Source organism: Arabidopsis thaliana (assembly GCF_000001735.4).
Source record: "Arabidopsis thaliana chromosome 1 sequence".
NCBI classification, from domain to species: Eukaryota; Viridiplantae; Streptophyta; class Magnoliopsida; order Brassicales; family Brassicaceae; genus Arabidopsis; species Arabidopsis thaliana.
This window is the reverse complement of record NC_003070.9, coordinates 8,449,066-8,472,890: the sequence shown is the minus strand read 5'-3', so window position 1 is coordinate 8,472,890 and position 23,825 is coordinate 8,449,066. Positions and strand designations below refer to the sequence as shown.

Sequence of the window (23,825 nt, the reverse complement as noted above, 5' to 3'; positions counted from 1 at the left end):
TTTCCTACTAATTTTTGTCAACATTTAAAATAAAAATTTAAAATTTAAACTTTACACTTAAATACAAAAGATTCTAATAGTGGGTACAAAAGAAACAAATATAGCTTATTAAAATTGGTCATTTTTTTATTAAAAGATAACATTTTTAATATTTATTTACTCATAAAATATTTGTATATATATTATTAAATTAGTTATAATCTTATATAATAAAGAATGGTTTCTCCTATTCAAAAGCTACTGAAGCTGACATGTAGCATCTCTCCTTGTGATATGTGTCATCTCTCAACTTAAATACACTACTCCCTCTATTTCACATTATTTGTAGTTTAAGGGGTTTTCACACAAATTAAGAAAACACAAATTTTTTATTTAATATCTCTTTTTTATAAAAACATTATTAACTACAACTAAATCAACCAATAAAAAATATATGATGTAAAATATAATTGGTATAAAACTAAATGTTGCATAGAAAAATGAAACTAACACTTATTAAAAAAAAAATCTTAAGACTACAAATATATAGAAAAGAAGGAGTATTATTTTGTTTCATTAGTTTTAATTATATGTATCATTATTTTTTCTAAAACTATCATAAAAAGACAATTTTCCTATTTATTTTTATGATCATTTGATATAAAAATTAAAAATTTTAACTTTACACTTAAATACAAAAGATTCTAATAGTGGGTACAAAAGAAACAAATATAGTTTATTAAAATTGGGTCTTTTTTGTTAAAATATAACATTTTTAATATTTATTTACTCACAAACTATTTTTATATATTATTAAATTAGTTATAATCTTATATAATAAAGAAAGGTTTCTCCTATTCAAGAGCTACCAAAGCTGACATGTAGCATCTTTCTTTGTGACATGTATCATCTCTCAACTTAGATACACTATCTCCTCTGCTTCACATTATTTATAGTTTAAGGGTTTTTCACACAAATTAAGAAAACACAAAATTTTTATTTAATAAATCTTTTTTTTTTAAAACATCATTAACTACAACTAAATCAACCAATAAGAAATATATGATGTAAAATATAATTGGTTTAAAACTAATAAATACATTTAATTCTTGCATAGAAAAATGAAACTAACACTTATTTTAAAAAGAAAACAAAAATCTTAAAACTACAAATATATAGAAACAGAGGAAGTGTTATTTTGTTTCATTAGTTTTAATTATGTATATATCATTATTTTTCTAAAACTATCTTAAAAAGACAATTTTCCTACTAATTTTTATGAACATTGGATATAAAAATTAAAAATTTAAACTTTACACTTAAATACAAAAGATTCTAATTGTGGGTACAAAAGAAACAAATATAGCTTATTAAAATTGAGTCTTGCTTTTTATTAAAATATAACTTTTTAAATGTTTATTTTACTCATAAAATATTTTTATATATTATTAAATTAGTTATAAACCCACACACTTCCTAGTTTATATATATTTATCACTTGGAATGGATCCCAAAGAAAAACACAAAGCAGCATCACCGCCACCAAGACGAGAAGAATATGACGACGGAGGCGAATTCTACGGCGGAGGAGGGTTATAGTGTACAGAGAGACTTTTGGCGTCAAGCGGCGAAATCCGATGTAATTTCTTTCATCTTCTTATAATAGCTTCTAGAGAATTTAGAGGAAATTGATAGCTTGTATGGTTGTTAATATGGACTGATAGATTATTTTTTGCTGATGGATCGATCTTAGGGTTTCGATTTAGAGAACATCTCACTTCCACCAGGTACGAATGGAATTGTCATGGGACTGATTCCCTACGACTGTCAACGTGCAAGGCATTATCCGTTTCCTGTCTTGGTCAAACTTTATGCTAAGTTTGGGCTTCATCGTTACAATATGTTGAAGGTAAAATATAAATATTGATTGATTGATTCGGTTGATTTGTCTCCTCTAGTTGTATGCTCTGTTATATATACCATATATATTGATTGATTCGATTTTCTTCCTTAGGGGACAAGCTTCCAGCTCGCTACCCTAATGAAATTCAACATGTTACCGAACTATATTTCCTCTTTCTACATGACTCTGCTTGCACATGATCCCGATCCAGCTGCTGGCTCATCGCAGAAAACCTTTCAGGTTCGAGTTGATGAACAACAATTTGGCAGTTTGGATATAAACTGCTCCATTGCTAGACCTAAACACGAAGGTGACTTACTTGAAGGTGACTTATTTTCTTTATAAAATTCTAGCCTGACTATAAAAATCTCCCTTAGCTTGCTGATTAATAATGAATGTTGCATAGTGTCCACCGAGACGCCCTTCATGCCTCACTTTCATGGTGGCGCACTGGGCGATGGTATCTTCAAAGTTGAATTGCCTGATTGTCTCTCAGATACTGCTTTGAATGAACTGGCCGGTGCTGTCCTCAGAGGTGAATTGCCTGAGCATGTCTTTGATGATGCTTTGTATGCACGGGCCGGTGGTATCTTCCAAGGTGAATTGCCTGATTGGCCCTCAGATGATGTTTTGAATGACGGAAAACGATTTTACATGGTAAGGTGCCCTATATATATTATGACACAACAACACTGTATTAAGTTTTTTTTTTGGGTGTGTGTGTGTGTGTGCTAGCTAGCTCATGATAAATTAAGCTAGCAGTGATATGTTGTAATTGCTTTTGCAGGTGAAGGAATCAGAGTGGCAAGCCACTGATTGGATTTCTATGTATTTGGAACTTGTAATTACTACAACTGATAAGTCGATCAGTATCGTAAGTTTTACATATATATATATCAATTAAAGACATACCACCACGAGTGGCACTGCTCGTAATAATAACAATTGAATTCCAAAATTGTAGAAGCCAGAAGTTCTGTCCAAGTTGGAGATTGTGAAAGTGGCGATAGAAACTGCTACCAAAGATGAGGAGCCGTCTAATGAGAGACTCAAAGCCTACAGGGCACATGTCTACATAACGTTTAAGGGCTTGGCAGAGCCTCGAGCCCATGAGCGGGTTTTTGAGATTGGGGAGCATGTTGAACGCCAAGCTATAGTTAGAAGAGTCATGGGCCATAGAGGAGACTTGACTCTCAAGGGTAAGCTTTGTGGTGGTCAATATATCAAAAAGCGTTCTCTGGCTCTCAAGAGTGGAAAAAAGTCCCAGAAGTGTAAAAAGCAAGCGCTCGTCGGCTAGGCGTTCGTATACATGGGCGTCTGCGTAATGTTAAGATCCATTTTGAAAATGTGGATCAGATAAATAAACTAAGCTATTAATTTTGTGCGTTTGGATTCTTTGACTTATGGTTTTATTTAAGTGTGACGCTTTTTTTCTTTTTTAATACAATGAGTTAATCTATCTGCAGTGCATTATTATTTAGGTTTCCTTTTCGTTCCCCATTTTAGTTCTAAACCAATCCCTACATCTGCACGTCAAGGAAGATATCATAACGACAAATTGAAAACCTAAAGAGATTCCATCCAGATTAATTTGTTTATCGAGTGATAAGGAGTCTAAATGCCAACAAAAACTTGTACGCGCAGAAAGATAAAAATACTCTGTTATGCAAGCAATGAGCCAGCCCTCCTTACATTGAAGACAGCCTCATCTAGTTCCGCCATTCTCTCACCCATAGAAGACCTATATAAACACAGACCTCCCTTTCATGAGCTTGGAGGGAGAGAGTACATGAAAAATTACACTAGAAGATATATGAGGAAGATACAACCAAGGGATGTCATTAACCACCTGATTCTTTTGTGCCTTTCTACAATAGAATTGAACTCAATAGCTCTCTGCTGCATTTCAAGGTGAAGGCTTCCTTTCTGCTTCACAATCATGTCTTTAATTCTCCTGCCATTGAGTTTTAAAACACCGTTTATTACCAAAAGAGAGTTGGGGACAGGATCTACAGGTATAATTTATTTCTAATCCTTTTTACAGAAAGTAAACGCGCTACAGTTTCTTGTAGACAGCCAAAATTCATTATTCATATACTCAGTGCGCATATGCATCTTGTGAAGAGTTGAAAATCGATAAGTGCAGATATCAAATGAACATACTCTGAGATTGAAGGAAAGCCAGATGACAGCTTCAGAAGAGCAACAAATGCCATCACTTTTGTCGTCAAATCTGAGTTATGGCCAGCAATGGCATCCTCGATAGCGTCCACTGCATCAGATTCCGTAACCTGCTCAAGGCAGTCAAATACTCATTGCAAATTTTTTAAAGCCAACAAGAAATCCCAAGAAGCAAAATTATGACTAACCTGGGCAAGTATATGAGTCATCAAATCACTAGCATCAGCGTCACCCTGGCCTAAAACACGCAAGAACCTTAGCAACCGTCTTTGAAGAAAAGGGTCTGTGATCCCTGCAACATCGTACTCAGGCTGATATGCACAATTAGTAATATCCCTCAAAAATTTTATCAGTCCCTCCGTGCATTTCTGCAGAGACAAAACAAAGAAAAGGGTTTGTCAAAACTGCCTGTCTGATAAAACAAAAATAACAACCTGATTTCTGCCTCATTTGAGCAGATTGATCTATCATACCACAGATATCAAACTTTATTGCAAGAGAAATATAGTACACAAAAGCATCATACAGGTAATTTAGTAGCATATGTACGCATATTTAATTACTCGATGCTCCTGTATGCATAAGTAGAGTGTTCTGTATAAATTTATTGACTTACCGTTCTGAAGTACTCTAGGGCTTCATCATTAATCGTGCATAATTCATAACAAAGTTGAACTCCTCTTATTAGAACCCCATGATGCTTTTCTTTAAGCAAGGAAGCATCAGCGTTTACAAAGTTTTCTACTAAATCTGGAACTTTCCTTACTATTCTAGTAGAGCAAAGCGCCGCCTGCATATGATACAACTTTAATCGTAACAGCAATGAAGAGACAAAACAGCGACTAGGGGACCCTGTATATGAATATGAAAACACTTCACCTTCTTTCGGATATTAGGGTCACGAAACTGGACTAATCTTTCTACTTCTGGCGCAAGATCAGGGGCCATTTCCGCTGAACAAATATTCCCTAAAGCAAAGAGAGCGAGTCCTACAACATACTGGTTCGAGTGATTAAGATCTCTGCACGTGGCTTAAGGTTAAACAGGAATAAATCTAGTACGATATGGTTCATTAATTCCTAGTACAGCAATGCAACCAAAAATCAAGTATTCTTTAGTATATTAGTATTGTTTTGACATAGAAGAAGAATCCATGCAAAAGCCAAGGTATTAAGAATTTATAAGGATACTGTTTTAACGACTTTGTGACAAGCATCAACATTAACCCAAGATATCCAATCCTCTTCTCTGGAAATCCAGGAGATGCAATTAGCTTCAAACACTCCATCTGCACAAAGTGTGTCGGGTAACCCAGCATGTGTATGAGCATGAGTTTTGCAAGGTTCCGGTGCCTATCATGCGGGTCATCTTCATTAATTAATGCTCGGATATTGGCACACTCTTTTCTTACAACAGCTCGCTCCTCCGCAGCTGTTTGACATGCTCTTACGGCACGGATCATGTCCCTGAATCATATTCACATATCCTCAAAAACTTCAGAATCATAGATAACTAATACAAACTAAACAGAGTCCCATTTTAAAACCATAACAGCAACATAAATAATCCAATATTCAGTAACATAAGTAAAAGGATTACCAAAATCCTTGGTTTGATCATGTTCTTAGACTAAAATCAAAATTCTAAGGGAATCACAAAATATTAACTTTATCTTCGAGACATGCCAATACAAAAACTTAAATCAGAATTCAATTCTCAAATGAACGAGCTCAATTACATCATGTTATATCAAATTTCATCTGTACGCTGATCAAGCCAAAACTACTAAATAACCTGAAACAGAAACAAGAAAATGAAAGAAGAGAATCCAATTTACCGATATGTGCCGGCTTTTGGAGCCTGGGTTGCACCTGAAACATTGCATAACAAAAAGGGAAAATTAAACATGAGTTATCTATAGTCTTGCAGGGAAAATAACTTTAAAAATGATTGCTCATTCAGAGACACAGAGCAAATGAGTACGCCATTAAAAGAAAGCAACCGTTGTAGAAATACCAAGGAACTAACCAGATTGCGATAATGATGATCCCAAGTAAACACAGAGAAGATCCTGAAAGAAATCTTCATCAAATAGCAAGTCCACAGCAGGTTTCTCAACACCATTTGGAAGGCTAACTGAAAACTGAGCCATTGTTGAAGCTGATGCAGGAAAATGGCCGGCCCTCCTCACATTGAAAGTAGCCTCATCCAGTACCGGCATTCTGTCAACCAGAGAAGACCTGTATGCACACATACCTCTATCATGAGCTTTGAGGGAGAGAGAATATGAAAAACTTACACTAGAAGATAGATGAGGAAGAGAGGCACAAGGGATTCCACCTGATATTTTTATGCCTGTCAACTATAGAATTGTACTCAATAGCTCTCTGCTGCATTCCAAGAAGAAGGCTTCCTTTCTGCTTCACAATTATGTCTTTAATTCTCCTGCCATTGAATTTTAGAGAACTATTTAGTTACCAAAAGAGAGTTGAGGACAGGATGTACATTTACAATAAATTTCTGATCCTTTTTCAGAGTGTAACACGCTAGAGTTTCTGGTAGACAGCCCAATTCATTGTTTATACACTTAGTGCGCATGTTTAGAATTGAAAATGGATGTTAGATGAACGAGTTAAGATAAAAACAGATAGCTCAACGAGATTAAACAAATTTGAGCATACTTTGAAATAGAAGGAAAGCCAGATAACAGCTTCACTAGAGCAACCAATTCCATCACTTTTGTAGTCGAATCTGAGTTATGGCGACTAATGGCATCCCCGGTATCGCCCACTGCATCAGATTCCTTTACCTGCTACTCATGGCAGTTAGTTAGTCATTGCATATCTTTTGAAGCCAACAATAATTCTCAAAAAGCATCTGCATATTAATCATGGAGCAAACGATGAAGTGAGATTGCCACTTTGATGCTTACCATTGTTGGATCTTCAGTACGACTTCTTTTTGGTTTAGGATCTTTAGTAAGACCTCTTTTTGCTTTAGGAATATAATCCTCTTCCTCCTCATTTTCTGAGTCTTTTTCTTCTGATTCTTCACTTTCTGCATCCTTTCTATCATTCTCATCTGCCTCCACCATGTCTACGATGATGAAATTGGTAAGGAGATGCATTGGATGGTCTGAACCTCGTATCCTCTTCCTTTTCAGATCAGATGCACCAACAGGCATGTACTGAACTTCTATGGAAACATAAGCGTATCCATAATCAGCCACCAACGTGCCATTGCTCATTTTGCAAACAGCAACCCATTCTCCATTCATTTTCTTAATCTGCTCTATTACTACGGCGTGATATCCGACGTAAACACTCATTCGTGACATGGGACCTTTGTAAATATACTTTCCTGAAGTCATCATCAGTTGACTGTAATTAAGCAAATCTGCCCCCACTATCTGCTGCTTTTGAAGCGCCTCTACAACATCCTTCCAAGTGTTGATTTTTCGAAATCCTTTAATTTTTCTTCTTTCCATATCAGGTTCATCTGCACTTGGGGGATGATAATCCGTGCAAAGGAAATTGGTGACAACATCCCTTGGAATTCCATGGCTCTGTACGTGGCATAATGCTTTTTCAATTGTACCTCCATAGCAATGATGTACACGACCATGTCTATCAACAAGTATTTTCTTTTCTCCATTTCTATCAAGTATTTCCTCTTCTCCAAGTTTTTCTGGCTCGCAAAAGGCACATAAATACCAAGGACAAAGAGGAAGTGTCTTCCTCTCCCACTTCTGTAACAATCTCTGGTAACTAACTAGATCAGAGCCTGCGTAGGCCCAGCAGAGAAGGTGAAAAAGTTGATCTCTAACCTCACCCGATCTACCCTGTTCCCCAGCCGTCTCTAGGAAACTTAAGTCCTATATATTGTAAATCAAAAACGATTTAGGTAAAATGGAGAAGATATCTGATTATTGATTAAGCTCCCATATAGGAACATATATCCGGTGTAAAAGATTTCGGTAAAATAAGAGTTTTAAAATGTTTACCGATTTTTTCATTTGCCAACCGAGCATAGCGATGTCATCATTGTCATTTAACACACATGCACCATTTTTGTTACGAGAAACTTGATGATATTTTGAATAATCCAGAATACTTTGAACTTGCTTGTCGGTTAGATCGCATATTCCTGTATCATCTAGGTTTAGCTTACAATCCTTTGAAACGGATTCAAGCGCATCAGACCTTATAGGGGCTATCGGGCATGTGCTGTCTCTGAGAAGATAAAAGAAGTAGATGAGTCCTGTGAGAAGACAAAGAGATTTCACCTAGTTGACAATAAATTGGGTTTATACGTATATGAGGTTAACAATGCCTTCCTAGCTTCTTTCCAAGAAAGTTTGACAAAGCCAGACTTTTTTCTCTTCAATAACTGTAACATGTATAGACGGTTAGATACTTAGATTTGTATAAGTAGCTTAAATCAGATTCACAGGATACCTAGATAAAAAGGGAAGAAAAGATGAAAAAGGTATGGCTATGTTTGCAACCTTTCTAATGGCCAGTATGTTATTGCAGCTCCGAAACTCAGTTTTCGTATTTTGCCTCTTTGTTTCATATCTGAACTTCATTTTCATCAGCCAATCATTATTCTTTTCGTATTTCTCAGCTTCCAAAACCTTTTTATCGTCCTTAGCTAAGGTTGTGTCTAGTTTCTTCAATCTTGCCCGAGTTATAGATCTAACACAATCCAATCTGCAACAACATTAATTCTGTATTAATGCAGGATGTTGAAGCAAAATACCGAAAACAAATTTTTATAAGAAGAAAACAGAATATCATAGTAATATAGTTCACAATACCTCAACATAAATTCTTCGTTGCAAAAATCTGTTGCTGCAGCTGGAGCCTATACATTAAACAGAAACACATAAGTTACAAGAAAGACAAAGAGACTTGGCCAAGCAACTAAATGAAGTTAGAAAACAACTAAACAAAGTTATATAACCTTAATGGCTAGGTGATGGAGCACATATAATAAGCACTCAATATATGAGATATTCATGGATTCTCTCTCCATCTTTGTATCGGGTATGCATTTCTGAGAGAAAATGACAACAGTCAATAATAGATAAGTCCATAAATATGTGAAAGATGTTAAACTAGAGAAGTGTATTAATTATGGTCCTTTAAGAGCTCACTTTTAAGAGCTCAATTATCGATGGAAGCATCTGGCCTGCTGCTTGAGCTGTTGTGTCTGACGACATTTCAGCAAGAGATTTGAGAAAATCAAGCTTCCTATGCTCTGTCAGCTAGTGAAAAAAGGATTTGGTATAGATTATGATTATAACAAAATGAGCTCACGTCTGGAGCAATAATAAAGATTTTACTAACAAAAGGACGAAGATAGCCAAGCGACAGTATTATTTACGAACAAAAAGAGTTCCATGCAAGTTGAGGGTAATTAAGAATTGACTTCGTACCCTCAACGCCATTAACTAGTACTCTACTCCTATTATGCCCACTAAGAGATCATGTACAGACAAAATTATTGTCTCAAGTACGTTAACAGAAAATAAAAAATTTAGATATGTTGTACCTTGTCAAAATGATGCAAGATATGGTGACGGTTCATGAACTCAAAATACTTGCTGCTTGGAGCACCTCTCTAATCAAAAGAAGACAGTTCGTAAGATTTATGGTTCTCAAAGCATCTTTTTAACTATTTAACATCCAAAAGTGCTATGCAACAATAAATCTGAGTCCATACCGCAAAGAATGGAACAGCCATTAGCAGGCATGATATAAACCTGTCAACATAATGTGCATCTGAAACCTACAGGGAAAATAATATTTGGTGGACATCAGAAGTAGTTCGGCGGCACAACAATGAAAGCTTCAGAAACCATGACGTTTTGAGTTCAGAAACTAATAGGTTGAGAGCGTCACATGAAATACTCACATCAAATGTATCCAAACCAGCCTTTGTTTCAAAATATTGTGCAAGTCGTTGCAAGTCTGCTTCACTTTCCTTTTGTAGACTCTGCAAACATGGAAAGAAAATCAGACGGAGAGAAATACATACGTAAAGAAACAAAGAAGAACATATGAAATCCAAACCTTTTCTAGTACATCCGATATACGTCTTTTCGTTAAATTGCTTTTGTATAATGCCAATTCAATAAAAATTGGCAGTTTATTCTTCAAATCGGGCACCTACATGAGTACATATTATTAAAATTTTCAATTTATTTAGCAGAACATTTTGTACCAAGTTAAACAGAGAGCTAGCCTAAAAATAGAGAAAATAAAACAAAACAAAAAAAGATAAAGAAAAGACTCTGACCTTGAAATTAGCAAGATGGTTCAACATTGCAGTCAAAGATGCTACACCAAGAAAGTAAGAAAGGAGACATAAGTAGATGCTATGATGCTCACCCTTTCATACAATTCAGACAATGAAGATGAATGCAGAAGAAATCAAATTACCTTCTTTATCAACATGAACCATCGCCATAAAAACCTCTTGCACGGCATCACACTCCACCGGTTTCTCTATTTTGATCATATGAGTTAAATTGTGAAAGCAGAATAAGTAAATTAAGGATAAACAACCAAAATAACCAAAGTACCAGTATTTAGATATTCGACAAGAACATCAATAATCTTAGATATAAGCTCAGGTTGATGTTTGCATATCAGCTCAATGTCGCAGATAGATATAACCTACAAACAAAAGCTACATAATCTTAGATAAATCCATTTAACAATATAAAAAAATAGACTTACGCATTGTGCTCTAAATAGGAAAAAATGATTCTAAAACAGATGGAAACAAACACAGAGAATCGCAAAGAGCACACCTCAGATTTTCCCAAGAGTTTTTTGAGCTCAAGATTGTTGAGAAGTTTGTTCATTTCCGGGTTTGACATGACTGAAAGTTGAAGTTTTTTGCTGCCGGCTTTTGTATCTTCTCCGGTGAACCGCTTTTAGCAACAGATTTTCTCACTCTCCATCTCACTTTAAATGTACCTTCGCTAGCTCTCTTTCTGTCTTTCTCACCGCCTGGAACCGAGAGCTCACCTCTTATGCCACTATTGGAAAAGAAATAATCACTCGTGCCATTCTTATGTTTAAAATAATATTATTAATTTTTATTAAAATCGAAAAATGACGAAATGACGAAAAACCCAGGCGAAACCACGAAAACTTAATTTGTTGGGCTCGGGCCCAAAGAAAAATGTAAATACTCGGCCCAGTTGTATTATTTACCCTAACTACAGAAAAAACCTAAGTAAAAACTTAATTCTTCCCCCTTTTCACTTCTCGACTTCTTCCTCTTCTCTCCGTCGTCGTCTTCTCTCGTCTCCGACGACACCACCAATTTCAGTTCGTCTTTGTCTCTTTCATATGGCTAGAGTAAAAGACTCATCTGGAGAATATGAATCAACTAGGGTTGAAGCGACCGGCGAAATTTCTACAACAGAAGAGGAAGCCGGAGAAATTCAGCCTACAACCGGCGATTGTGACGCCGCCGATTTGGGTAATTCAAACGCCGTCGCATGGGAATCAAATGACGATCTTTCAGACCCAAATGCCGATTCTTGTGCAGAAGAAGAAGAGGCAACGAATGCAGTTGTTCAACATGATGATGGAGCAAATAAGGTATGATAGAAGACCGTTATTTTTTTGATTAGGCTCGTTTTAGGATATTATGCATGCATTGGTAAATGATTGGATTTGTGAATGGTGCTTCAGATAAAACAAGTAGTACAACTAGGTCGTAAATTTGTGAATGGTCATTCAGGAACAAGTAGTACAACTAGGTAGTTAATGTGAAATTGAAAGTATTTTGAATTGAATATGCAGGATGATGGTGATGATGATAACCTGCCGCAGAATATGCAGGATGGTGATGATGATCTTCAGCCGCAGAATATGCAGGATGATGATGATGATGATGATGATGATGATAATCAACCATTGCCGCCAGAAGTTATGTACTTTGATCCAACTACCTACACGAAGGTGTGTAAGATAGGAACGAGGTGTCAGTTGGTACAAACAGTGGAATTTATAGAGACTTTGGATGCAGAACTGAAGTGGTTTAGGAATCATGACCAATTTAAGCACATATTCCACATGCCTAAGGAGCCCAATCACATGATTCAAGGCATGTGGATGCTTATGGTTCGCACGGCTAAGACAGAATTGGCGAGAGAGTGTTGGTTTGTTGTCAATGGAGTACCTATAAGGTACTCAATTAGAGAGCATGCATTGTTGACCGGTTTGAACTGCCGTGAGTACCCAAAAAACTATAAGACTTTAGGCAGTTTGAAGTTTGTTGAGAAGTTGTTTAAGAGGACTGAGGACATCAAGATTAAAGACGTGGAAGAGAAGCTGGAAGAGTTTAAGAGTGAGAAGTCTACTGCTAGGTTGAAGTTGACAATTCTGTTATTCTTAGCTAAGGTTATGAAAGCTGATTCTAAAGGGGATTCGAAGATAGAGGAGTTGCTTCTTAGGATTGTGGATAATGTCAGAGCTTGTGAGACATTCCCGTGGGGACGTTTTTCTTTTGAGCAGTGTATGGAAGGGGTGCGGAGAGTAATGAAGAACATGATAGGTGTGGTGAAACCCAAGGCACAAACTGCTTTTTATGGATTTATTACTCCACTTGAGGTAAGTAGTCGAGTAAATTATATGAGTGGCTAGATTTTGTTATTGTGAACTTGCATTTACTTTTATGTTTTTGTGTCTAGATTCTGGCATTTGAGTGCATTCCGCAGCTTGGGAAGAGATTTAGAGAAGCTGTACCTGCAGACAAGGAATGTCCAAGAATGTGCAAGCACAAGTTCAGTGAAAGTTGCATGAAGGGATTTACTTTGGAAGAAATAAATGAAGCACTTGGAGATATAACGGTTAGCTTTGTTCTCTTGAAATCTATGTTTATAATCTTTGTGGTGTTTGAAATATATGTTTACTTGACAGGATATTTCAAGCATCTTGGAACCTGATATGGATGAGAGAAAAATGTTGTCACGCGTTGTAGAGAAGCATGTTGATGATGGTATTGGATATATCGATCCGATTGTTGATAGTTGGAGAGAGAGGCTTATCGTAGAGAAAAAGAAGATTTTCTGGCGTAGTCTCTACCAAGCAGACATTGATGGTAGACGTATTGAAACTGTTGATGATGTTCCAGCTGTACCTGAACCTGAAATCCCTGGAACATCGATTCTCTCGTTCAAGGAAGCTATGGAGAGAGGATTTGACAAGCTCACGGACAAGCTTGCTGTGATGGATAGCGAAATCAAGCGGATTTGTGTGAGAGTACAAGGAATAGAGGAATATGTGGCAGATCAGCTTGAGAAAGAGGCAGAAAAAGACAAATATGAAGATATGCGTCCTGGTTCAGCTGCTGATTTTGTGCCACCGTCTTATCAGCCAAGGGATACTCAGAGCAAGGCCTTGGTTATTCACAGTGGAATCCGTGACCCAGCACCTCCAACTATTGAGTCTCTAAGTGAGTTTTTGTTGAACTTTTGTGTAGTGATGCTTTCACAATAGTTCTTAGATGTTTGGTTACATATTTTTGTAGGTGATGGCAGCGATGAGTCCGATGAAGAGGATAAGAAGAAGAAGAAGAAGAAGCAGATATCGAAGAAGAAGAGAAAGCATGTTGGTCCTACTCTGGAATCTGGGGAAAAACGTGGAAGGAAACCTTCCAAGTATAAGGGGGAAGAGTTTACAACTGAGGGGAAGCAAACGAGGAAGAGACAGAAGAAGTAGGACTTTGAAAATTCTTTCTTGCTTATGTGTGTGTGTGGACTATTAGGTGTCTGTCAAAATAGGACTTTCTTTTTGTGTATTTGAGAATGTTATGCGTAGTTTATGTGTAGAGGACAAACTTATTTTCTGAAATGGTTTATGTGTTTTAGGATTTTATTAAAATCAAAACGTTTAGCTAAGTTGTCCCGGTTGGCCGGTCAATACACAACTTAAAATACAAGAGTAGCTAAGTTGTCCCAGTTGGTCGGTCAATACACAACTTAAAATACAAGAGTAGCTAAGTTGACCCAGTTGGCCGGGACACCCAGAGACAGAGTAGCTCGTCAGCTCTTCAAGCTCCTTAGCTCGTCCTCAAGCTCCTCATATCGTCCTCAAAGCTCCTCAGCTCGTCTTCAAGCTCTTCCCATCACGGCGACCATCTCCTCGCCTAGCTGTCAGCTAGTCAGCTCGTCCGACTCCTCGTCTAGCTATCAGCTCATCCCTCAACTGCAAAACTCATCTACCTCCTCGCCTAGCGGCAGTTCGTCCATTGACTGCATAGTCCACCTATCTCGTCGCCCAGCTCGTCTATACCTTCAGCAGACAACTCGGTTTGTCCAATTCGCCTCTCTACCACGGTTCATCCAGCTCGTCGCACATCTGCCGGCTCGTTACCTACCTGCCGACCTACCTCCAATGACGGCCTAGCTCACTTATTCTAATATGAACTACGTGTGGCTTGATCCCATTTTTCGTACTTGTGTGATTCGTGCATCAACATTTTCGTACACATAACTTAAAATACAAGAGTAGCTAAGTTGTCCCAGTTGGCCGGTCAATACACAACTTAAAATACAAGAGTAACATATTTAGGTTCAAATGCCATACACCATCCTCAATAACAGAAATCACATCATAATCACCATGTAGAAAGTAATGCCCTAAGCCTATCAATCTCGACTTCTTTGGCGAGTAACCTTTCTTTAAGGGTTTCAATTTCGCCTTGCATGAGATGAATAGTTTCCCGGATGGACTCCAAAGCATGATTGCATGCTAGTTGTCCATGTCTTAGTGCGGAATCAAGTTTGTGATTTACCTTCTCAAGCTCCTCAGTTACCGCCTGATCCCACCACTGAATAAGGTGGTTTCGGGACTCGTACTCTTCAGCCTGCGAAAGAGAGAAGACTTCATAAATATAATTCACTTGTACTTTGTTGTTCCAATGAAATGAAAACACAATAACTTACTTTAAGCATTGGGCATTTGTAGACTCTGTCGCCTTGCCTGTAACCAGTTTTGCACACTTCAAGTTTTACAGGCTTACCACAAAAACATTTTTCTGGAACCCCCCAATTTGCATCGGCATTCGCCTCTCCACTATTCCAACTAGCTTCGGACGTGGATGGTTGAGAGTAACTATAGGGCATCTACAGAACAGAGAAAGAAAGAGATATGAATCATGAACGCTATAAACCCTAGATCTACTAATTACGGCGGCTAGAAACCCGTAAGAAACCCTAGATCTACTAATTACGGCGGCTAAAAACCCGTAAGAAACCCTAGATCTACTAATTACAGCGGCTAGAAACCCGTAAGAAACCCTAGATCTACTAATTACGGCGGCTAGAAACCCTTTAGAAGAAGAGAGAAGAACGAGAGAGAGGAAGAACTCCAGTGCATGTAATACCTTGGTTGTCGACAGCTAGGCGAGGAGATGGTCGCTGTGATGGGAAGAGCTTGAAGACGAGCTGAGGAGCTTTGAGGACGATCTGAGGAGAGAAGTGAAGAAGAGAGAAGAACGAGAGAAGTGAAATAGAAGAGAGAGTGAGAATAAATAGGTAGAAACTTTGTAGTGTGAACGCAATAATCGTAGTGTGAACGCGACTTCGTGGGGTCTATTTTTAAAAAAAATTATTTATTCGAATATTCAGAATACACATAGTTGTATGTATATGTACAGTTGGCCGGAATGACAAACAGTTGAACTATTCTAAATTTTGTGTTTTTGAAGTTGAATCTGAAAAACCAACTCATTTTTTTAGTTGGTCCCATAAGTTTTAACATATTAATGGATTTTAATAAGTTTTGATAGAATCATATTTAGTAAATATCTGTTTTCATACATAACGTATGTACATTGGACAATCATGAACTATATGTTCCTTGTCATACATAGGTGATTTATTAGGAAACCAGTTTATGATCAAGTTTATTAATAACAATGTTGTAATATCATATTTTGGATTTATTCAATGTTTAGATGTTGATAATAGCTGAAAATATTGAGAATTATTTTATCATTTTGTTAATCCTAAAATACAGATACATATATCAGTTGTCTCAGTTGAACTTAAAAAAATACATTAAACTTGCAAATAATTCAATAAACTTGCAAAGAATTCAATAAACTTGCAAAGAATTCAATAAACTTGCAAAGAATTCAATACAAATACGAAAACATAAAACATAGTACATCACACTTACAAATAATATAATGCAAATACAAATGAACTTAGTTGTATTGGTTGAACCCTTCCTCAGGCTGCAGCCAAGCCTCCAAGTTTATTCCAGGTTGCGATTTTCTCCTCTTTCGCGCTTCACCAGCTGATGGAAACCGCTTCTCTTGATTTCGTCCTGGTCCTTTTGGTGTGTATTCCGGCGGAAAGGCAACTAACTCTTTAATATGGGCAGGAAGAACCCAAACCGACTCATGTGGGACTACATACAACGTCCGGTAATAGGCCAATGACCAACTATCTATCAAGTAATACACAGAGCAGAGTCCGTAGATGGTTGTATTCGCATTTCTCCCTTCCTTGCGGGCGAGGTGCCTTGCTGCGGCCATAGCATGGACACACAGGATCTTGTCTATATCAAAACATTTGCATGAACAACTTTTCATTTTCAAATCCACCAGAAAACTTACCGAGTTGAGATCAATCACGTTGTATTCTTGGTTGTAACTGTTAAGCTCAAACACAGTTAATTTGGCTGCAACTTGACATCTAATGTGCAATATGTTCTCCACAGTAGGCACAACTTGTGCTGTGATTGGACAAGAACCTGAAGCTTGCCTATGCTCGTTGAACCATTCAGAAAACTTAGAAATCATCACATCAATCATTGGTAACAAGTGGTATTTTCTCGCTTTTTTAAACACACCATTAATGGACTCCGCAGAATTACTAGTGTCAATGTTATACTTGTCTCCTTTAAAATGGCACCTCGACCATTTCTCAAACCCTACTTTCACAAGAAAGTCAGCAGCTTTAGGCCATAAACTTGTAAAATGACCAAACTCTTTCTCGAACTCACTCTCAGTATATGCATGAGCACAATCCCTGAACTTGACAGCAGCTCCATCCTTGTCAATTGTCACACGATCTCTCATGTTTTGACACAAATGTCATATACAAGCTGCATGAAGCGCATTCGGGTACACCGTCTTGACAGCCTTCTTTATGCTTTGATGCCTATCACTAATAAAGACCAATCCGGGAACATCCGAATATACAGTTTTCAACTTTTCTAAGAACCAAATCCAACTTACATCCTTCTCGCTATCAATGATTCCAAACGCAAGTGGATAATGATGATGATTAGGATCTTGTGCTGTTGCAATAACCAACATCCCACCATACACAGTTTTAAGATGAGTTGCATCCACAACTATCACTTTCCGCATTGCCCTAAAACCTTCAATGCAAGCGCCTAATGCAATGAAGAGGTACTTGAACTTTTTCTCTCCTTCCAACTCCACATAAGTTACTGTCCCTGGATTTACCTTCTCTAACATGTAAAGATAAGAAAATAACATCGTGTAGCTTCTTTCCGGAGTCCCTCGCACATCACTAACATGTAGCATTTTGCCTCTTAAGGCAGTGGAGTATGAACAATGCACCCCAAGTCTTCCTCTTACAATCGACATAATGTTTTTTGGAGTTGGGGTCTCTAAATTTCCGGGATAATCACAATGCAAAACCGATGCTATTAATCTTGGTGTGCCTCGCTGTATACTGTTGCTTGTAGTCTCAACACTCCGAGAGCATGTATGCATCTTTCTATGCACTCTAACACTCCAAAAATGAGATTTCTTAGTTCTCGCAACTCTTAGATACCAAGTACACCCTTTAGAAGCTTGGCGGCATCGTAGCATAAGTCTCATCGGGTCTGACTTAATAGTATAGACTCCAAAAACTTCTTTCTTTGCAGCTCTGTTAACCAATTCCCACACAGCCTCCCTTGAACAAAATTCTTGACCAATTTCAATACCCGTACCATCATCCCATTCTATAACCTGCGGAGTAACTTCTACACTTCGTGGAATATCGTGAATATCATCATAATCAATCCTATCATCCTCATCTTCTTCCTCAACAGAATTCACCGGCCTTTCCATCGGCCTTTCGACAGCCACGATCTCCGTACCTACTACATTCTCACAATCATTCACATCATTATCATATCCATCATGCACCATCTCACATACTTCATTTAAAACATCATCCTCTATTACATTTACACCAACTGAACTTCGACGCTCCGGTACAGAAATTTCCTCTCTCCTCTCAACTCCTATACCATTTAATTCCTCCACATGCAAAACAGGAATCCGACTCTCTTCATCAGATTCTGTTAAAAATATGAAGACATCCTCATCATCTACAATATATGTCTCTCTCCTAAATTTAGACAGATTGTAACTCAGTTTCAACTTGACAAAAGCTTCATCAATCGCAACCTTCTTCATGATCTTGTCAACTAACATCGAATAGCTAATCTTCTCCAAACTACTCGTCTTAAACGATATAGCATATAGTGAATTTTTACCAATCCACTCATTCACTTCAGAATAGTATCCTCCAAAATCAAAATGTACCTTAGTGTGGATCTTCTTCTTCATCGCTCCTGAAAATACAACCAGTTCAACTCCAATCAAACATTTTAATAGTTATACCACATGTACTCTTATCATACGTTGAAATCAATCTCTCGTCGCACTCGATTCTACTGAACCTAATTCGTTACCTTTCAATTGATTTCCAATGTTAATACATACCTATTCGTTAAACTAATTGGTTAATCTAAACTTTGCAAACACAAACCCCCCAAATCTTTAATATGAAATCTCGGAATTCAAATTCAACTCACATTCAACCTACATTCCTTTGCTCATCACCTCAAATAACGTTTCGGCAACCTCTAATCGATTACTCTTTACTTTGCAAACCAATCATCAAACTATCAAATTGAATCGAGCTGGGAATTATATAGAATTCAAAATCCCAATCTAAAATCACAATGCACCAATGTCAAAGGAAATATGAGAAGAAACTGACCTAATTCGTGGCTTTTACGCCGGATTTCAAGTCGGCGGCATGAGGAAATCGATGGTGGCCGACGAAGAAGATGAACGTCGACCAAAGAAGAAGAACACGACGACGAAGAGGAGCCTCCGAACTCGATTTTCTTTATTTAGCTTTTGAATTTCTTTTTCATTTTTTTAATCAACTCATTAAGGGTACAACTGGTATATCACATTTTCGGTGGCATTCAGATTAACTGATGGCAGTCCAGATCAGTTTTTTCAAAAAAGTGGCATAAGTGATAAAAGTTCCCTGGAACCCAACTTTTATTAAAGAAGCCGATAAGGGTAAAATCGTCCGCGCAGCTGTCTTTCAAGCTCAATTTTAGTTAGTAGATAAATTAACTCTTTAAAAAAGTAATTGTTCTCTTGACCAAAAAAAAAAAGAAGTAATTGTTCCTGCAATTTTTGTTTTCGTCAAATCCTTTTTTCACATTTACTTGCTACATTAAGCAGATGAAATGAATCATCTTTGCACAATTTGTTATTTTCTTCCACGTAGACATCCACTTTACTTGAACAGACTCATTATGAACAAAATAACAATGTGTGAGTCATAATGATACAACACGTTCACGCATTGCCATTTTCAGTTAAGAAATTTATACAAACTCTCATCTCCAATGGAACAATCACTTTATCTGATTCACTAACATCAACTCAGAAACCGTAAATATATGTATCTATTATGATCTCTAGAATCCTTTTACTAACATAGTTATATTATAATATTCATTTGTTAACACTTATCATTCACCATGTTCAATGGCGGACCGAGGATTTATTTTTAGGGGGGTCATAGATATATGTTAAAAGAATAAAAATTACTCAAAAGTGTAATAAGGCAGGGTCGAACTCTTGTTTAGGGGTGTCAACAGAAAGAGAACTACCAACTATGCTGCTATCTCTTTAAGGATTTCTATGCATTAAACTTAATTTGTAGATTTAACCTGGGTCAACTGACACCCCTCCTTCCTTAGTGGATCCGCCACTGATCATGTTCACATTGGTTTATAATCATATTTTTAATAATGTACTTACAAAATCAACTACTTCAAAAACTTTTTTTGGTTGAAGTAAGTGGTCTATTATGATTATAAACCAAAAAAGAAGAAAAAGTGGTCTACTATGCAGTTGAATCAGTTAAATCATAAATTAAGTGCGAGCTAGCAAGCTAGCTAGGTTTTTATTTTCTTTGAGGGTTATGTGATTTCCTTGACAAAAAATGGTTATATGATCTCTCTTCAGAATTATTTAATTGAGACATACGCTAAATTTCCTGTAATATTTATTTCTGATAAGAAAAAAAAATAGCAAAAGTTAAGAGTTAAGACATCCTCATCAGCATACCAGCAAAAGTGACGTGCACATTGGTTCGCACATATAGTCATAATATTTCTTAATAAGGGTAATAGAGAAGAATCATTTTTGTTACACGCTTAACCAAACAAAAAAAAGAACGTAACAGTGTAACACGCTTATTTTTTATGATCTAGTACAGATAATATATTGTGAAAATTCTAATGTGATTTTTATTACTATTCCTAATGTATGGTAATTGAAACTAAAGTTAGTTGAGTGACTTGAGCATTTAGTGATATTTATTTGATGATGTACATTAGTCAAAACCACTTTCTTTTCATCAAAGACATTGTTCACATGTTCACATTTTTCTTCATGATAAAGTACTAAATATAGATAAGTTGCGTATGGTTCGAGTTTCTTTCAAAATTAAGCAGGGGAAATAGATTAGGTCGCATTATTTATATTTTCTTCCAAGTAGTTAATCGCTAGATGTATTAAAAAAAAAAGAAGATCAAAATTTGGTTGCTAAACATAATTGAAAATTCAGGTTGCTCATCAGTTTGTGAAAGTTGAGTAACTCGTGACTTCGTTAATTTATTTCACAATAGTCGTCATTAGTCAAAACGATTTTCTGTTGATCACATTTCTTAAGAATAATGTATTTAGAAAAACACCTATTACGTAAAATACTTGCTTGATTGGAGTTAATTGGTATATTATGCAGATCAAAACGATATGAACAATTTTACTTATCCTAACACGTTAAATAATTGAGCGGATGAAAGCAAAGGTCAAATATTGGAGCTTTTGGCTAAAGTTGGTGAGATTCCTTACGGTGAAGAAAGTAAAGTGGATGGAGTTAACTTAAGTTGAAGTAACTAATGTAACTTTTATCAACCTTTCTCTATATAGACACCTTAGTTGAGAAGATTAATATCACATCCACTAAAAACATTTGCTCTTAAAAAAAACAAATAGACAATGACAAGGGAGCTTTGCCTGTAAAGTTTGACGTTAAGTCTCCGGCAGACAAATTCTTTTCAGCTTTCGTAAAGGAAACGGATCGCCCCCTTTTGAACCAAATTGTAACTCTTTCTCTTTACCATTACATCATATTCTTGAGGATATGGACTTGGAGAAACGATGACAATGAAAATGAGTGGCACTGAAATCCAGAAACACTTCAAGACGCTTAAAGGAACCATTGCTATTACTTCGATAGAAGATGGCGATGGTAGCCACGTGGTATGGACATTCGACTTCGAGAAGGTTCACAAAGACATCGATGATTCACATTCCATCATCGACGAAACTGTCAAGTACCTAAAGGAGTTGGATGAGGTTCTTCTTAAATTTCACGAATAATTTAAAAAAATTATACAAAGTGGAACCCATATATATAATTATTATATACTTATTACTAAATCTCAGTATATGAAATTTTCTTAAAAAAAAATAAAAAAATGTTACCGTTTATAATAATTGGATTTGTGATGTATTTACTCAAATGCTTTAATTTGAATATGCATAATTAATATTACTCAATTTTTTTTTCTAGTTGGAGTCAATTGGTATTTGATATATTAAGCAGATGAAATCAATATAATTTTTTTTGTTTCTGCATAATTTATTTAATCTTGCATGCATGTATTATACTGGTTAATTAAGGTGGGATGAAATAAAATGCAAATTCTAAAACTTTTGGTAAAAGTTAGGAAGATTCCATCTGATGTTAAAGTTATGTGGTGGGGTTAGGTAAAATAATTAATGTAATTTTCATAAACTCTCTATAAAAAATCATTATTATCAAACTCACACAACATATTGTATATTAAAAAACAAAAGCAATAATTTTGACGTTAAATCTCCGTATGTGTGAGTTTCATCCGACTCCTTTCAAGGTTTCATGGCGAAGACGGATTTCTGTTAGCAAGAAGACCATATATATATAAGATATGTGCATTATACAGTTATTTCGGTTCTCCACCATCACATATGAAATTAGATAAATAAAAGAACACATAGACAAGGCAACTATCTTAACCTATCCAATTCGGTGGTAATTGTTAAGAAACGAAATAAATTATGAAGAATTAATTGAAAATACAAAATATAAGAATTAAGAATCTGTGTGACATGAGAAAAATAGTGGACAACTCTAGACAGTAAAATACATATTACCTACTAAGACTTTCGCACCAAAAGGTTATTATTAGCAAATCACACACGTAATTCTAAAGGGACTATATCATCTTTTTCTTTTAAAATAATGAAAATTCATAATATTGAAGTTTATATTTATAAAAATATATAGTCTTAAATATCTGCCTATTTTTCTCAACTTGTTTATTGGAAATTTTTGTAAAAGGCATATAAATTTGATGCATACTTTGTATCAATCAGTTTAGTTTAATAAACAAAAAAAAAAAAAAAAAAATACTTGCATAAATTTATTAATAATTTTGTTTTGTTATTTGTAATATATCGTAACTAAAAAGTGATTATTCGAGTAAGTTGAGTGACGTGAGCATTGACTGATATTTATCTGATAACACACATTGCTCAAAACGACGTCCACTTTTTTTGTTGTCAAAGGTTCAAAACAACTTCCTTTTGATAAAAAACTCTTGGTCCACATAAACACATTTTTCTTCTTGAAAAAATACTAAATATGAATCATTTGCGTGTGCTTCGAGTTTCTTGCTAGATTAAGCAGGTGAAAAATAATAGGTCTTCGGTCTTCATGACTTTAATTTAACAGACTCAGCTTGAATAAAATTTCAAGTTTGACTCATAAAGGGGAAATAGACAGATGTTGGATCATGAACGATTCACCGCACCAAGTTACGAATTCAAAACCTTTTTATTTATTTCATTATACCTTTTTCTCAAAAAGGATATAAAGAGAATCAGTTACGTAACATGCCATGCTTCGGTCAAGTTAAGGAATAAGGATTCTTATTTCTTAAATAATTATTAATTAATTTTTTTGGTTGTATGATTTTCTCTAATCCAATTAATCGCTAGCTGTGTTATACTAAAAACAAAACAAAAATCGTCGTCAGATCAATATTTCGGGTTGCTAAAAATAATTGCAATTATAGATTGCTCAGTTTGTGTAATTAAGTTGAGTAACTATATTAATTTTATTTCATAATGATCATTAGTTAAAATCATTTTAAATTCATCACATTTCGATCAATTTATATTTCTTGATTAAACCCTAATTAACTGCTATGTTTCACGAGGTAATATACTTCGCTAGCTTAGTTGGAGTGAATTAATACATTAGGTAGATTATATCAATTTGGCCTACATAAGTTATTTACCCTCCTGTGTATCACATTAGATAATTAAATGGGTGACG

General features: G+C 35.9%; 4 protein-coding genes and 2 pseudogenes across 12 annotated transcripts; 3 read left to right on the top strand and 3 right to left on the bottom strand.

The window, feature by feature from the left end:
* Positions 1–1,473: 1,473 nt before the first annotated feature.
* AT1G23950 (hypothetical protein (DUF626)) lies at positions 1,474–3,358 on the top strand. Of its 5 annotated transcripts, none has more exons than NM_202175.3 (6): positions 1,474–1,618; positions 1,733–1,888; positions 1,994–2,207; positions 2,289–2,539; positions 2,670–2,756; positions 2,847–3,358. In NM_202175.3, exons 1-6 carry the CDS (start codon positions 1,538–1,540, stop codon positions 3,177–3,179), a joined length of 1,122 nt encoding a protein of 373 aa, NP_973904.1. In that variant the 5' UTR covers positions 1,474–1,537; the 3' UTR covers positions 3,180–3,358. The 5 variants fall into 5 exon arrangements, with proteins under 5 accessions (NP_973904.1, NP_001077591.1, NP_973905.1 ...); NM_001084122.1 differs by having other exon boundaries at positions 2,379–2,539; positions 2,847–3,357; NM_202176.2 differs by having other exon boundaries at positions 1,994–2,192; positions 2,847–3,341.
* On the bottom strand, positions 3,318–11,134 carry AT1G23935 (apoptosis inhibitory protein; the record flags this gene model as incomplete). Of its 3 annotated transcripts, NM_001332626.1 has the most annotated exons (26): positions 10,884–11,134; positions 10,653–10,746; positions 10,510–10,575; positions 10,367–10,407; positions 10,141–10,236; positions 9,983–10,063; positions 9,791–9,856; positions 9,620–9,688; positions 9,222–9,332; positions 9,029–9,121; positions 8,883–8,929; positions 8,571–8,775; positions 8,376–8,452; positions 8,067–8,295; positions 6,996–7,937; positions 6,745–6,872; positions 6,404–6,508; positions 6,092–6,303; positions 5,901–5,934; positions 5,254–5,529; positions 4,943–5,084; positions 4,680–4,853; positions 4,252–4,431; positions 4,046–4,173; positions 3,732–3,836; positions 3,318–3,623 (listed from the first exon to the last, which is right to left on the bottom strand). In NM_001332626.1, exons 1-26 carry the CDS (start codon positions 10,950–10,952, stop codon positions 3,545–3,547), a joined length of 3,849 nt encoding a protein of 1,282 aa, NP_001319071.1. In that variant the 5' UTR covers positions 10,953–11,134. The 3 variants fall into 3 exon arrangements, with proteins under 3 accessions (NP_001319071.1, NP_001320526.1, NP_001320527.1); NM_001332627.1 differs by lacking the exon at positions 8,376–8,452 and having other exon boundaries at positions 3,420–3,623; positions 6,745–6,875; positions 8,067–8,348; positions 8,700–8,775; positions 10,884–11,128; NM_001332628.1 differs by lacking the exon at positions 8,376–8,452 and having other exon boundaries at positions 3,545–3,623; positions 8,067–8,348; positions 8,700–8,775; positions 10,884–10,982.
* A 296-nt stretch (positions 11,135–11,430) lies between these two features.
* AT1G23930 lies at positions 11,431–13,809 on the top strand (annotated as a pseudogene; the record flags this gene model as incomplete). The annotated part of the gene is made up of 5 exons: positions 11,431–11,685; positions 11,890–12,699; positions 12,780–12,938; positions 13,009–13,543; positions 13,619–13,809.
* A 135-nt stretch (positions 13,810–13,944) lies between these two features.
* Positions 13,945–15,232, bottom strand: AT1G23915 (uncharacterized protein). Its single transcript, NM_001332625.1, has 3 exons — positions 15,036–15,232; positions 14,708–14,956; positions 13,945–14,199 (listed from the first exon to the last, which is right to left on the bottom strand). The coding sequence occupies exons 1-2, from the start codon at positions 15,213–15,215 to the stop codon at positions 14,708–14,710; spliced, it is 429 nt and encodes a 142-aa protein (NP_001320415.1). The 5' UTR covers positions 15,216–15,232; the 3' UTR covers positions 13,945–14,199.
* A 1,092-nt stretch (positions 15,233–16,324) lies between these two features.
* Positions 16,325–18,691, bottom strand: AT1G23920 (annotated as a pseudogene; the record flags this gene model as incomplete). The annotated part of the gene is made up of 1 exon: positions 16,325–18,691.
* Positions 18,692–21,601: 2,910 nt separating this feature from the next.
* Positions 21,602–21,823, top strand: AT1G23910 (Polyketide cyclase/dehydrase and lipid transport superfamily protein; the record flags this gene model as incomplete). Its single annotated transcript, NM_102239.1, has 1 exon — positions 21,602–21,823. One exon carries the CDS (start codon positions 21,602–21,604, stop codon positions 21,821–21,823), a length of 222 nt encoding a protein of 73 aa, NP_173803.1.
* Positions 21,824–23,825: the final 2,002 nt, after the last annotated feature.